The sequence below is a fragment of the Quercus lobata genome, chromosome 1, assembly GCF_001633185.2.
Source record: "Quercus lobata isolate SW786 chromosome 1, ValleyOak3.0 Primary Assembly, whole genome shotgun sequence".
Taxonomy (NCBI): Eukaryota; Viridiplantae; Streptophyta; class Magnoliopsida; order Fagales; family Fagaceae; genus Quercus; species Quercus lobata.
The window spans coordinates 25,625,031-25,641,849 of record NC_044904.1 but is presented as its reverse complement, the minus strand read 5'-3'; the positions used below and the strand labels follow the sequence as shown (position 1 = coordinate 25,641,849).

Below are 16,819 nucleotides of genomic sequence, written 5' to 3'. Positions count from 1 at the left end.
TTCATCTAGTTCTTTATTATGCGTTGCCTCTTGGTTTCCTTTTCTGCTCCTCCATATTTGTTCAAAACGAGCATTTTTTGCTAAGACCTAATGGAAGAGAAAAGTTTGAAATACAGTTGTGTTGGAAAAGGAATATAAAAAAGGCAAGTTTCACAAAGTACACATTCGATAACTGATTATACAAAATGAAATCATATGGCAGATCCCCATGCACGCAGAATAGACTCTCTGGATAAAAACTAAAGCTAAGAAGGGTTGTAGGATGTTGAGGTTGGACTTTAAAAATCAATAAGATCCAAACATAATCAAACTTGGCTAATTTATATCAAAACCGATTTCGAACAAACTTCGATTCAAGATAAGAAAAAGATGAACCGTGTAGATTATTTTTAAAATAGTGCAGAACCATGTAATGTTCTGCTCGAGTTAGGCTTAAGAAAAAATTACAAGCTCTAATATAAAATTCATCTGATTGCCATTTATTTTATAAATTATCCGAACCAGCACCCACCAAGCCAAGCCAGAGAAGCTTTGTATATCTTAGCAGCCCTAACTGTTGTAAAATTTTATATCAACTTCTCAATCCTTACAATTCCCAGCCCCATTAGTTTATAATTACTATTACTATTACTTTTTATTTTATAATAATGTCCCATGAAAACATGTGGCACAAGAAGACTCTGCCTGTGTCATAAACAAACAACCTTTCAATAGTTTGGACAAAATAAAACTGGACTAGTCTTTGAACAGAACTCAATACAGTTGTGATCTCAACAACTTACGCTTAAAAGGTAATTTAATAAAAAGTTTCAAGAGCAGAGTGTTAAAGATATATTAGCCCATTAGCATAGGTCCAAGTCTAATTCTACTTTGTGTGCAAGTCAAGTCTCCTACTTGTACTAGAAGTCTATTAGTCTAGGGTTTAGTCTACTATATATACACATGTTATAATTCATTGTAACACAGGATTTGTACTACACTCTAATATATTATTAATGTAACCCTTTAAGGTTTCCTCCGTGGATGTAGGCCGTTAGGCTTTATGCTTTCGCTTCCGCATCTATACTAGCATATTCAACATGGTGTATCAATGCTAATATTTATCATGGTATCAGAGCCACCTTCTTGTGGCCATGGTTTTTTGTCCTTGCTTTATATTTAAGAGCAATCTTTATCTTCTTCAGTGTTTTTTTTCGCTGCGTTCATCTTCTTTGGCTTCCTACTACTGCCGTTAAAACTCTCCGGTATAGTCAAGTCACCATTAGAAGTCGCATCAACACTGCAAAACCATTGCCTTCGTCAAACTACCGTTACAGAGCCAAACTTCATTCAAGGGATCTTTTCAACCTTATCAAATCTCAAGATTTCATCAAGCTTCCATCTTGAGTTTGAGAGGGAGTGTTAGAGATATATTAGCCCATTAGCATAGGCCCAAGCCTAATTCTACTTTGTGTGCAAGTTAAGTCTCCTACTTGTACTAGAAATCTATTAGTCTAGGGTTTAGTCTACTATATATACACATGTTATAATTCATTGTAACACAGGATTTGTACTACACTCTAATATATTATTAATGTAACCCTTTAGGGTTTCCTCCGTGGATGTAGGCCGTTAGGCTGAACCACGTAACCCTCGTGTGTTATTGTGTTTTATACTTTATGCTTTCGCTTCCGCATCTATACTAACATATTCAACATGGTGTATCAATGCTAATATTTAACACAGAGAATAACAGTTCTATAATGTAAGTGGAAAAAAAGAAAAAGAAAAAGAAAAACATCATGTTAATTATGTTAGTGTTACAGCCTTCTATTATTCATCCATAAAAACACAAACAAGAAATATAAGAAACAAACCACCTCTGGCAAGGTGGCCAGGACGATTGCTATTCTTCAGTCCTTTCATGGTTTGGGTATCATCCCATGATATTATTGATAAATAATTAGGTTTATTTTCAGGGTACTAATATTTGTGCTATATGTTTCCATCATAATATTAAGTACTTGAGAAGAGAAACAGAATATAATTATACTAATAGGATGCCTGCTATTTTATGCATATCAACAAATAAAAAGATGGATTTTATGGCCTACTGCCTATAGAATTATTAACATGTAAGATATGATCAATATGTTTTCTATTTCTAAGTAAGATATTATCGATATGTTACTATTTAAAAAAGGAAGAGGGGGGAGCAAGATCGTATGATAATTCATTATTAGTTTCTTTGTTAACTATACCCAAAATATGATTGACCAACCTTTGTTTCCCAGTATGCACTTAACAAAGCTGCTCAGTTGAACATGAAACATCTTTGTATATTTTTCAAAGGAAATTAAAAATATATATGAAAAATGGTCCAAATGCATGCAGCATTAGAACAAAAATATATTGGAAAGTATCGTCAAAATAGGTGTTATCACTATTTTATGAATTCTAGAAAAGTCTCTTAATCTCACAATAAAGAATCAACCAGTTTCATGAACATTTGACAATCAAACTAAAGAAAAATATAAAATACTTGCTCTCTTGTCTGATAGAGATAAAGAATAGGGAGAGAGAATCGTCAACCCAAAATAAACGTTCAAAAAATTAATTAGTTAAGAAAATAATGTTGATGTGTTCTTTAGAGTTGCATCAGGCTTGAACTCATATATATATATATATATATATGATCTCTAAATGTTTTCTTGGGACAAACCATTAAAGATTCATTCGGTGATCAATTCATGTATCAAATCCAAAATTCTTTGGTAATTTTTGAAGTAACATACGCATTACACTGTTTACTTGGCATGCTGAGCTTCAGTGACGGGGAAAAGAACTTTGTCTTCTGGTGAACAGATGGGTGGAGATCCAATTCATGTAACCGTAGACTTTAAACATTAGCCTTGTGGGTCAATATGAGATTGATTTTTGCCTTTATTGATTTTGATTTATATGAACGGTGTTTTTTTTTTTGTGGGGAATTGAGAAGTTGTGCAATTTTTATGTAGTTGTGAATTGGGTTTTGTCTGTGGTTTGTGTTAGATGACGAAGATATTGTAAAAGATTTGGCTTTGGCTAATCATAACAAATACTATATCCTCTGAAATTGTCTCTAAATTGATTTACTATTTAATATTTTTGCTGCTGGTAGTTCGGTGTAGTTTTGGGTTACAGCCTCAGGGCTCCAACAAAAGGTAGAAATTTTTAGGATTATTTTTTTTGGGTGAATTGTATATGTATCGTGTAAGAGATGCTTAATTGAATATTATACGTAGTTGCTGTTTCCATCAACCTTGATGAGTTATCAAACTGATTATTCCTCAAGTTCTTGTTTCAATTTTGAATGGAATGTATGTGGCGTTGTTCCTGTCTGAACCCAGCTAATACAACATTTGTTTGTAATTTTGAATGAAACAGATGCAGATCTTTGTTAAGACACTCACTGGCAAGACCATCACCCTTGAGGTGGAAAGCTCAGACACCATTGACAATGTCAAAGCTAGGATCCAAGACAAGGAGGGTATCCCACCAGACCAGCATAGGTTGATATTTGCCGGAAAGCAGCACCTTGCTCTGTAAAACCCATGCCCACTTCTTTTTAACATATTCTACAATATATAAACTTATAATTTTTTAACATATCCTGTTGGACATCAATGTTTTTTAACATATCCTCCAATATAAACTTATAATTTTTTAACAAATCATGCTGGACCTATTAAATTAGTGGAAGCTCTGACACTAGATTGTTGAATAAAAAACTGAATAAAAGAGTTTTTATTTAAAAACTTGACTCTTTGAATTACAACACTATACAAACACTAATGCTTAAGTCCCATATACTGACACTAGTGCATTGCAAACAAGGCACTTACTCACTAAATACACTTGCACACACCTCACTTCTAGACACCTACACACACAGCTCTTGACTCTATTTCACTCTACACACTTGTTACCTATGGCACACACTTCATCACCTCATACAACTTCACACATCTCTCACTTGGTGCTTTATGACACACTTCACTTCACACACACTACATCTATTTATACTTCACACACACACTACATCTATTTATACTAGATGTATGTTGGTTAGGAAACCAACTTGAAGTTTCTAGCTTCTTCCTTTTTATTGGCATTAAATTAATGCATTTCTCCAACCTTCTAGACACCTTATAAATTTGTGGCTGAAATTCACTAGTGTAAGGAAGTTTCTAGAGAACTATCTTGGAGAAAATTCCGAAAAGAGAGCAAGAGAGAAATGTCAGGAATTAGAGAGAAATTTTTAGAGACAAGAGAATTAGTATTGATTTCTAACAGGACCTCACTCTTTTAATTTAACATATCCTGCTAGATTTTCTACAATAATAAATGGCTTATCAGGATTACGATTGGGTGCAATACCTGCCCCTCGGGTATTGGACCTAATCTCAATCCTCTCAATGATTTTAATTATATGACTTATTGAAATTTCCCTCCTGTTTCAGCTATGTTTTTTTTAGTGCATATTCTATACGGATCGAGTGTGTAAAACTCACACAAAATTATGTCTCATCGAAACTGAACCCTTATACCTGCTAGAGATCGATGCTGCTAAACCGTTGGAGACACTGATTGAATCTGGTAAAAAAAACGCTGAAGATGCAGTTTGTGGCAAGCAACATTTTCTCTAACACAGTTAATAAACAGTACAACGACTAGATGAACAAAATCGTCCAAAATGTCATTGATCTAAGAATATTTACCTATAATTGAAAGAACCCCACCTACACAGTGTAGGCTACACTATATGCTAGGAATTCTATTAGTTTAATTACTTGTGAAAAAGAAAAAACCAGAACCAAGCACCCCTGCCAAGCCCACTACTATCTCTGCAAAAGTCCAACACCTTTTCATAAACTGCATATTTTGTCGTGCATGTGATTTTTTATCAAGATTTGCATGGATTTTGTGAAGTTTGAGATCTTTTATTTTAAATTAATTACAATATTTGGTTAAGATTCGCATATGGTTTTCAAAAAAAAAAATTTTTTTTTTTTTTTTTAAAGGATTGATTTCTAAACCAGTATTTGGTGGTGTAGGGTAAAATGAAATTAAGAGAGAGCACCAACAACAACAATCACCACCGCCATCGCCAGTGGTGGCTTTAAAAACTCATCCCTCTCTCTCTCTCTAGGCTTCTCTCTTCTTTGCACATTATTAAATATGATTTTCCAAAAATAATAATATGGTTTTCCATTCATCTCCTGAACTCATTCAAATAAGATGACTTGAAAATCTATCACAAAAGGCAGTGTCTCCATGCAATTGGTTAGAGAAAAATCATCAAGACGGGGAATTGAGAAGCAGTACTTGATGTAAATCTAGTTCGCCACTCTGCTATCAACACCCATTAGTCATATTCCATCTTTCTTTGGTACATGAAGGGCTAGGACAGTATATGAATTCATGCCATCTCTCACCAAGCTAGCCTTTAGCCAAAAGCTCTTTTAAAGCAATTCATGATCTTTATGATTCATTCTATAGGTTGCCTTGTTTGTTGTTTTAAATGAAAATATTGGGTACACATTAAGCATGTGTATCAAAGATTAAGATTAAATAATGAAGAAGCTAGCTAGATCAGAAGTGAGCAAAGATGTAGAGAAAGAAGAAAGAAATAAACCAGACTAAACGACATGTACGTACTGAAGCTGCCATTAATACTATTTGTTAAACTGTATGTAGTTTAGTCTATTAGTGAGCATGTGCTTAGCACGTGTGTGATTAGTGTACAGTTTGTTTTCAGTTTGTTAGATTAGCTGTTAAGTTAGTTTCTTCTAGCTCTAATCTTGGGTTTTATATAAACTACTCTGCTAGTGTATTATCATTATGTTAATGAGAATTCACTCTTAACCAAAATCGATAGCGTACAAAGACACATGCGCACACAGACGCACACTCCCACCTCTCATCTTGTCCATAATTATAAAACAAAGAGAACAGAACTTTACTTTCACGCTTTTCCATAAGGGCAGTGAGATGATCTTTCAGATGTGACCCCAACACAAATGCATTCCGCTGAAGCTTTTCCTTCTCATTTACTCTCAGAACAGCCAGACCACCAGCAAAACATACAGGGTTTCCCCAAAGGTGTTAAAATAATTGCGGTAAGTCAAGACCTTTGCTACCACAGAAGTTGTTGCCACTGCACCAATGGGAATGCCATTTCCTATCGCCTGAGGAAACCACAAGAGAAAGCTGAACTTTTGTGACTAACAAGCACTGTATACTACGCATGTAAAGTGAATGAAATTGTAAAAGGCAATAAAAAAAATAACCCTTCTAAATATCTAAGATTTTCTAGTAGAATATAATTTAATTTTAAGTTTTTTACATTAAATGAAATAAGTGCCAAAGTTCATTGCATCTTACTTTATGCAATCAAAGGATTGGCCCCTTCCAAGGATTAACCTTGATTAATCCACAATTGGAGTAGTTCTTGTCATAGAGTTCTCTTTGGCACGAATCTCCTATTCATGACTAAGGGTGAGTTTAGTTCAACTTTTTGAAATTGAGTTTTTTGAAAAAGTGAAGTTTTTAAAGAGTGCGATATGAAATTGGGCTTTTTAAAAAAGTTGAGTGTTTGGCTAATACTTATAAAAGTAGCCGTTTAAGTTATAAATTTCCAAAAATGACAAGATATATATAAAAAGAATTTTTTGTTTTAATTACCTATCTTAATGCAAGTTATGGACACAATATTTTCACAAAAATTTCACAATAAAGTTTATATGACAAGTTGTTAATGGTAGAGGGGAAAAAATATCACTAGTATGTAAACTTTATTATGAAATTATTATAAAAATATTCTGTCAATAACACTATTTTTTTCTAAAAAAAAAAATAGTACTAATTTAAAAAGTTTAGAGATATAATAAAATGTCACAATATTTTTACAACACTCTTTGTTTTTAGTCAATCCTAGTCTAATATTTTATTAATTTATTTAATTTAATTTTAACGTATGAAATATTTGATGAAAATTTGCTGTATTTTAATGTAATTGTAATTTTTATTTAGTAAATTTCCGTACATCATATCCACTTTGTTTTTTCCTCCTCTTTTTTCTCATCCACCCATTTCTTCCCCCATTCTCATCAAATATCTTTTCTTTTCCTCCACTCACTATCTTGTCTCTTCTCTTCTTCAGGTCTTCTTTCTCACCCAAAATACGGTTCTTCTTCTTCACCCAAAAGACAAGATAGAATGAAATATATTACATAAAAAATAAAATAAAATAAAATAAATGAGAGAAGAAGCCGCAACTGCAAAAGAAGAATCACGCTGTAGAAGAAGAAGCCTGCAGTAATAGTGGATTTATGGGTTTATGTTGGAATTGAAGAAGCAGCCTGCAGCAGTAGAAGAAGAATCAAGGTATTTATTTTTAATTTTTTTGGCGTGAAGGATTGTTGATTTATCAAAGGGCAAAGTTAGAGTTTTAATAAAAGTGAGGGCAATTTGGTAACTGAACCAATAACCCAACGGATAGATTCATCAACGTGCAGGAGCTTTTGTAAAATGCTCCTCATAGTTTCATTCTATGCACATTCTCTTCACAAACCCAAAACACAACTTTTTTCAAAAAGTTGCTTTTTATACCTAATCAAATGCCTATATTATATTTGTAGTTTTAAAACGGACGGGCTTTTTGGGTTGGGAAAGCTGAAACAAACAGGCACTAATACCAAGAAAAAAATAACAATTCCTTATAAAAAAAGGAAGAAAAATTTATTCTGTCCAAATGCAAGGCCTTGACTTAAGATGTATTTGAAAATACCCTTTTTTTGTCGATTCAAGCATGAGGCATCTAGGAAGTTAACTGTTGGGCCCTAAATATGAGTAATTTCACGTTAAAGGCAAATAGTTTATCACTGATTCAGTCATATAGATTGACTTTAATTTGGCTTGGGTAGATAATCTAAATATATTTGAATGGTGATAATTTAGATTAAACTAATTTGTAACATGTTATGAAGTGCCAAGTTCTTTTTGTGTTACCCCTCAAAAAAAAAAATAAATAAATTCTTTTTTTGTGAGTGGTACTCTTTTTTTTTGGTGAGTGGTACTCATGCACCTACACTTGAGCACTTTATAAACTTATTTTCTTCACCTTCCCCTAACAGTATATATGTGTGTGACAATAAATGATGCATTTATGTCTTTTCATAAATCTGTATGGAAATGATGAATACAGTCACACACCATTATACTTTTGTAATATGTTGTTTTATTGTTGAACACTTGTAGATTAGTTTTAGCATAATAGATATTCTTAACACATAATTTTTGACTGTTTCAACATAGCCAACCAAAAATAGTCCCATGAACCAAAGTTCCTAAGCAAATCTAAACATCCCCATAAAGTATATAATAGTGTCCGCTTTTGATAATTTCTCTTTATCATCGGATCAAGACACTAATTACTTTTGGTATAGACGAGGATTGAATCCTAAATCTCTTATTTGACAACAAGAAATTTTACCAGTTGTACTAGTCTGAACCCACATTTAATACTTATTCTTCTAAATTGCATTATATGAGGTAGGTACAATCAAATTTTAATCTAGCTAAGCATTAGAATACAATCAATGATTTAAGAAAAAGAAAAAGAAAATTAATGTTGGTATTGTTTCTTGGTACTTCCAGTTTGCTATTTCACATAAATAATGCTTGAGGCCAGGGACGGACCTACACTATGCAAGAGGGGGGCCATTGCCCCCCCCAAAATAAAAAATAAAAACTAGTATAAAAAAATTAAGATTTGCCCTTATATATATATATATATATTTGTCTCTCCTCCTCTAAAATATTTAGATATTGACTTACAAGAAAATAAATAAATAAATAAAATTCATGCCCCTTTAACTACAAAACCAAAAAATTAAAAAAATATATATATATGGACTAAACAAAAATCGCACACAAAATAAGAACCACTTATTTTGTATATTATACTTTGTTGATGTGTTTTATAATATGAAATGTTTAAGAAATACTTATTTTGTAAGTAGTATTTTGTTGAATATGAAATAGATATTAGTTTTTATTTTCATAATTTTTTCTTTTGGTTTTAAGCTTTGCCCCCCTCAAGTATGAATCCTGGTTCCGTCCCTGCTTGAGGCACAATTTCTAGTTAAGATTTCATTCATGGATTCAGATAGAAGTTTGGATACAAAATAACTTTCGTTAAGGAACATGGTTTTATTAACCTCAATAGAAAATTGCAATTTCTTTCTAGTGATTACAGCAGAGTAGGCCAAAATGTGAAGAATTTGAGAAAGAGACTAACGTTTAGATAAAAGAAGGTGAATTCAATGCTAGAGTATGATACAACCTATACTAGTTTGCTATATAACATAAACAATGCTTGGGAGTTGGGACACAATTTCTAGTTAAGATATCATTGGTGCATTCACATTGAAGTTAAAGATACAAAATAACTTTTAGTAAGGATGGAAAGTTTTCTATCAGATTTTTTACCTTGTAAATCCTAAGTGATGGAAAGTTTGGTTCAAGCGTTTTTCCAAACACTTTGAGGGAGTAGATAACACATGTCACCATCCCAAATCATCAACTTAAATTACAATAAATAAATAAATAAATTTTTAAGAAGAAGAAGAAGTTTAAATTCAAAAACATAACTTGGACAATGTAGTCTAAAGCTCAATGTATCATAAACCGAAGGAGTTTCCTTCTTTAGCGTTAAAAATACTTAAATCTATCATCAAATTCTACAAAAGACAAGATTAGACTCAGCCAAGAGTTTTCTCGGCAATCGGCTACCCCCAAAATCTTATCATGGTCTACTACTAATACTTTTTTTTTTTTTTAACATAATTTTCAATAGAGTAGGACAAATTGTGAAAATTTTTAATCCTTTATGGCGCTCACAACAAAGTAGGACAAATGAGAAGAATTTGAGTTTGATTTTCAAATTAAACTCCAATTTAGAATATAAAAGACGGCAGTTTCAAAATATTTTTTGACATTTTCTTCAAGGCTATACAGTGCCGACAACCTTGAACCTCCTCCATTTGCTCTCTCTTTTGAATCAGGATTTAAGAGGTTAAGACTCGAGATTATAACATACATTGCTTTTGTACTCTTCTCACTTAAAATAAACAATACAATAGGGTAGGGTGGAAAAATTAAGTGATACAAAACAAACAATATGGAGAAAAACAAAAGGAAAGAGAGACATTTAAAAGATGATATGGTTCCCAGTAAAACGGTGTGGTTTTATTTATTATAAGGAGAAGTAAACTTTTGTAAGATGGTTAAGAAGCTAATAATTGATGCAGCCTAAATCTTAATGTGGCATAATATGAAAAGGTCAACAAAAAGTAGAGGTTTTTGTTTTATATTATATATAGACGTCTAAAAAGTTTTATAAAAGAAAAATGTAGGTTGACAAAAAAAATTTAAAAAATAAAAATAAAGAAGTTAGGGAAGAGGCAAAAAAATTAAGAACAATATTGCTACCTTTCAAAAGATACTAAAAAAAATAAGTCTCAAATTCTTTATGTTATAATTATTCTACTTCATAAAATTTTTTGTATAAACAATAAAATTTGGTGATAATTATATAGGTGGGGTTTGGATTGGGCATCTGCGTTTACAAACGCGCGTTTTTTTTTTTTTTTTTTTCCTTTTAGCTGTAGTTATTGACTTTCAAATATAAAATTCACTGTTTATGAACAGTGCATGCACTGTTTACATACTGTGCATGCACTGTTCACGCATTTAAAAATATTAAAAATTGATCATATGGCACTGTTCACACATTTAAAAATTATTTTGCTATAGTATTTTCAGTTTTAAATTTCAGCAACAATAAGTTCAATTCAAATAGACTCATAATAATATAATTTTAAGTAAGTTGTACATAACATATTAAAAATCCATTCATTTATAAGTGAAATTTTGATTTTGAAAAAATAAAATCTAAAAAATTACCGACTTATTCATGGAAAAAATCTTAACAATATAAATATATATATGTGTGTGTATAAGATATTATATCTTTGTGTGAATTTTTTCACATTAATATATCAAATCACAAATAAATGACATTATATATTTCATATTGATCTCATATATTTCATGAGTAATTTTTAGATACTTTTGAAGCATGAAAAATAATGCTCCCTCCTTTCATATTCATGGTAGAGTCCACTTATTAAATTCATGATGAAGTCCACTATGAATGTGAAAGAAGAAAGCACAATTTCTATGTGCTCTGAAATACCTAAGAATTTTCCATATTTCATATTGGTCTCAAGTACATTATATTAAGTGTGTGTGCTCAAGTCATGTATGTTTGTGTATGTAAATTTTGTCCCCCCTCTAAATCAAATACTGGCTCCATCATTGATTAAATGAGTACATTAGTTATAAGTTATAACAAGTATATTGCTATTGCCACTCAACCAAAAAAAAAAGGAACACCCTTTGCTATTGCCATCCTTACCTATGTAAAGTAAGGTTGAGCACAAGTCTTATTTGAAAACAAATTTACTACCTGAATATGAGGAAAGTTCCTGTTGCAAAGGAAGAGAGAGACAACGAGGTGGTGTCTCAACATCTTCCAGCAAGGGAACATTTTATTCCATAGAAACCAGTACATATATAAACAGCTTGCACTTCCAAAGAAACACACACCTAAAAAATACTACTATATTGTTAGTTAAAAGGCTAATAATGGTTCCTCAAAAAGAAAAAGGGCTAATCATGCATAATCAGCTTTGCAACTTGATCCTTGTAGATCTCACATCTTTGACATTGTGTAGTCCATCACATCCACAAGAAAATCTACAACCAAAGGAGATATACAATTGCTTGAGTTAGCAGAAGAAGAAGAACAACAACAACAAGAAGAACAAGAACAAGAAGAAAACCAACCAGCATCTTCTTTGGTGAAGCAGAGAGGAGGTGTGACCCTAACAACATTTCCATAAAACCCACCTTTTCCTATCAGCACTCCCAATTCTGAAATATCAGTGTAAATCTATTAGACCCACATTAAGCATGTACACAGACACATGCACACAGACACACACACCCACCTCTCATCTGGTCCATAATATGTAGAATTTCAGCCTTAGCTGGAGTTGTTAACTGGCGGTCTGTTACAAGTTCAACTCCAAGCATCAAACCTCTCCCCCTCACATCGCCAATTACTGCAGGGACAAGTAAAGCAATCTATTAATTACAGTGCAGGTTTTCCAAGTGGTGCTAGAAAGATTCAAACATATCTTTTGCAACCATATTTTATTCTAAATGGCAAGTACCAATCAAGAATGTGAGATGAGGGTTCAGATTTCATAACATCTAAAACAAAGAGAACAGAACTTTACTTTCATGTTTTTCCTTAAGGGCACTAAGACGCTCTTTCAGATATGACCCCACAACAAATGCATTCTGCTGAAGCTTTTCCTTCTCAATCACTCTCAGAACAGCCAGACCACCAGCAGAACATACAGGGTTTCCCCCAAAGGTGTTAAAATAATTGCGGTAAGTCAAGACCTTTGCAACCTCAGGAGTTGTTACCACTGCACCAATGGGAATGCCATTTCCTATTCCCTGAGGAAACCACAGGAGAAAGCTGAACTTCTGAAACTAATAAGCACTATATACCAAGTATGTAGAGTGAATAAAATTGTAAAAGGAAATTAAAAATGACCCTTCTAAAGATCTAAGATTAAGTTACATTGAATGAAAGAAGTGCCAAAGCTCATTGCATCTTTGTGCAAACAAGGAATTGGCCCCATATAAGGATTAACCTTGATTGTATGCAGAACAATGGGAAGGAAGTAAACATGCAAATGATGCGAAACAAACCATTACAGGTTGATTTACTTCCATGCAGTGTTTAATGTATCTTTACTTCGAGCAATCCACAAATTTTCCGTTATTCGGGTGCAGCAGAATCAGGTGGTAAATAGTGGGAAGAGTTCTCCATTCACAGTCGGAACAGTATGAATGGGTAAAAAGTTCTTTGCTCAAGACAAGCTCAGGTTTCCTCTGACAACTTTATTTCACATACTTTACTTCACAAAATGAGATTTTTTATACAACATTCATTCATAAATGTAACGAAAATGCTTACTATGTCATAAACTAGCGCAGGATATTTCTCAAAAGGCTGCTATACTTATAGGTCGTTTATTAAGCTCCCCAAAAGCAATGGGCAAGGAATGCAAATAGTGCTATAAAGATCTACAGATTTCTAATAAGCTCCCTCAAATCATGGGGAGGGAGTGATGCCAATGGTGGTCAGGAGGATCTACCTTTGCCATGGTCACAATATCAGGAACAACACCATGTGCTTTCGAAGCCCCAGAAATGACTGCCTGTCCGAGCAAACCCTGACTGAACCTCATCAGCTATACAAAGGCCGCCAGCTTTTCTAATGCTGTCATACACGGCTTGCAGGTAACCTGGCGCCAACTCCATAATTCCACCTACTCCCTGTCAAGCAAGGAGACTCAAATCAGAAATGAACAAAATGAATCATCTCTCAATCATAGTCCTATGTAAGCAGGTTTATGTTTGTGTTTCTTGTGTTTGTGTGGTTTAGTGGAAGTATTACCTGTATCGCTTCTGCAATAAGGCCACCTACATGACCACTAGTTCCATAGTCAATGATGTCTTGGACATCTTTAGCATATTTTACTCCATCTGAACCAAAGACACCTCGGTACTGATCTGGGTTCAGGGCATGGTGAACTCCAGTCTGTTGGCACAAACATTTTATCAATAACATTAACAATGACAATTAGTCTGGTTTTTCCATGTTATAAACTTGTAATGTTCATTCTTTCTTCATTGTAAAAGGCATTACTGTCCATATAAAGAAACTATGGGGAAAATTCATTACAAAGCAGAAGTCATTCACTTAAGAAAATATACCTGTACAACATTGAACTTGTAATTAGATTGAGCAGTAGCACCCATTGTCCCAGCTGCATTCCCATGATACCCGTTTCTAAGTGAAATAATGTCATGGCAGCCTGTATACAACCGCGCAATCATCAAAGCCAACTCATTCGCTTCTGTCCCAGAGTTTGTGAAATAAACAACCTGAAATTAAGCTCATACAAATTTCACATCAAAAAAAAAAAATAATAATAAAAAAAAATATGGGTCCATACAAAGCTTGAAATCAAGCAATTCACCTTGAGATCTCCGGGCATCTTAGATGCCAGAGCCTCGGCAAAGTCAGCAATAGCATTATTCAGATACAGAACCGTAGAGTGCTGCAACCGCTTTGTTTGGTTAACAATTGCTTCCACCACATCAGGGTGACAATGTCCACAACAAACTGTGGCTATCCCACCAAATGAATCCAAATATCTACGACCAGTTTCGTCATATAAATATTGCATTTTCCCATCTACCAAATTCAACTGTAAAAACACAATCACATAAATGTTATAATCACCACCAAACATCATAAACATTTCAATATCTCCTGAAATCCAACAATGACGAGAGACTCGTCCTATTTACATAATAATAGATCTTACTAATTAAATTTAAAATAAAAACCAACGTGAGAGAGAAAATATCACATCCAACAACGTGAGACTCCTATTTCATAAATAATAGGAAGTACTAATTAAATTCACTCACGACAAAATCCAACGTGAGAGGTTAAAGTATTCCGTCCAACAATATGAGAAACCTCTTTTCTCGTAAATAATAAATCTCACTCATTAAATTCACGACAAAATCCAACGTGAGAGTGAAAATATCACATCCAACAACGTAAGACTCCTCCTATTTCATAAATAATAGCAACTACTAATTAAATTCACTCACGACAAAATCCAACGTGAGAGGTTAAAGTATCCCATCCAACAACGTGAGAGTCCTCTTTTCTCGTAAATAATAAATCCCACTCATTAAATTCACGACAAAATCCAACATTAGAGGAGAGAGAGAATCACGTTGCTACGATGATATCTAATAATTTTCTTATACTTCAAAAAGTTATATATGCATCGATTTCTATGCATCTGAATTAGGGAAAAAGAAATGGTGAAATGAATAAGATTTGTGCATATAAAACATACGGGGTTGTTGTAGAAATGGAACAGGGATGGGCTGAGGTACTCCTTGCGCTTCTTCAGGATCTCAGCAGAAGATGGGCCAGTGTAAGGGGGTGGGGTGTAATCGAAGTGGGGCATTTTGGGTGTGAGAATATCATTGTTGTCTTGAATGGAGTTTTGGGTATGGGCTAGCTGGGAGAGAAAGCAGCGAGAATTGGACCTGGAATTTCTGTGCGATAGTGTCACTGCGGTTTGGATGATTCGCTGCATCTTCTTCGTTGATAGTTGATAGTTGCTACTCTCTCTCTCTCTCTCTCTCTCTCTCTCTCTCTGCGTCTTAGTGGAGAGAGCTTTGTATTTGAGCAGCCGAAGATCTTTTTTAAACGTGGGAATGAGTGACTGTCTAGTCCGTCTTGACATTGATCTGATCAGATCACGTGTTTGAGTTCGCTTCTTTTTGTTTGTTTATTATTATTGTTTTTGTTTTTTTGACAGGTGTTTCAGGTATATTTGGTACATGAGTTTAAAAATTGAAAATTATTATTTAAAAATTTTTGTGAAAATATATGTGGGTGAAAAAGTGTGTAGAAATATGTGAAATGTTGTTTAAAAACTGAAAATTCTTATTTGAAAATATTCACTCAAACACCCCCTCAATGTTTGTTTGTTTTTTTTTTTTTTTTGATAGGTGTTTCAATGTTTGTTTTGTTTTGTGCTTTTTTTAGAATAGTGTTATTTCTTAGCAGTCGATCAGTCCTTTATTCTAGTCTTCTAGATAAAACTTTGCTATCAAACCTAAAAATTTTAAAAAATAATAATAGTAAAAAACTTAAATAAAAAAAATATAAAAAAAAAAAAAACTAGCATTGGGTTATCTAGGATTTTTTTGACCATTTTGTTTTGATACATATATAGGTGCATTAAATTCTCTATTATGATTTAATTAAAAATAGTTTAGTTAGAATAAGTTATTTTGGAGAAATTCCAATATTTTTGTCGAAACATGTATTCTGGACATAATTACCTAGGTTTTCAGATCCGGACCGTTCATTGAACCGTAAAAGGGAGAGGTTCAAGATTTTTGAGGTCGAACCGTGATAACGTCATAATTAATTTAATAATTATTTAAAATATGATTAATATATTAAATTAATATAAGTAGAAAAATGAACTAAAATAGTCTAAATAAAAATAAAGATCTAATTTTCAAATGTCTTTTTTATATCACAACTTTCATAAGACAAATAAAAAATATGAAATCTTAAACAAACATAAATATTGTTTGATAAAACTCAATATTTTACTTTTTTTTTAATCTTTTTATAAGAGTTTATGTCTAAATTATCTCAAGTTATGCTCAAGCCCATTAGACCATCCATCAATTGTTTCATACCAAAGTCCATTTGAATATTCAACTCTTTATGAAAATTTTTAAAATAAACAAAAGCTAGAAGAGTGGCCGGATAAAGACTTAAAGCTTTACAAAATTGATTAAATAAGGAGCCCAACGAAATTTTAAAAAGAGTGGTTGACAGAAAGCAAGCTGTCAATCATCTTCAAAACCTATTCAAGCCTAGCCTACATACTTTACTTGACTATATTTATGGTATGTGGTTGTAAAGAATCGATGGATGCATTGTATCAAAGTGAAGAAACACTTGTACTCCAGCAAACATATATTGGATGACTACTTATCAAACCAGCTAGCAATCTTATCACGACAGTAAAATTCA

At 32.9% G+C, this 16,819-nt stretch overlaps 1 protein-coding gene across 1 annotated transcript; it reads right to left on the bottom strand.

The window, feature by feature from the left end:
- Positions 1-11,467: 11,467 nt before the first annotated feature.
- LOC115984842 (alanine--glyoxylate aminotransferase 2 homolog 2, mitochondrial-like) lies at positions 11,468-15,488 on the bottom strand. Its single transcript, XM_031107841.1, is given in 10 exon segments — positions 11,468-11,844; positions 11,935-12,021; positions 12,099-12,212; positions 12,390-12,615; positions 13,323-13,361; positions 13,363-13,503; positions 13,625-13,768; positions 13,945-14,115; positions 14,211-14,441; positions 15,111-15,488. Coding segments are annotated over 10 exon segments (1,443 nt in total). The 5' UTR covers positions 15,357-15,488; the 3' UTR covers positions 11,468-11,800.
- Positions 15,489-16,819: the final 1,331 nt, after the last annotated feature.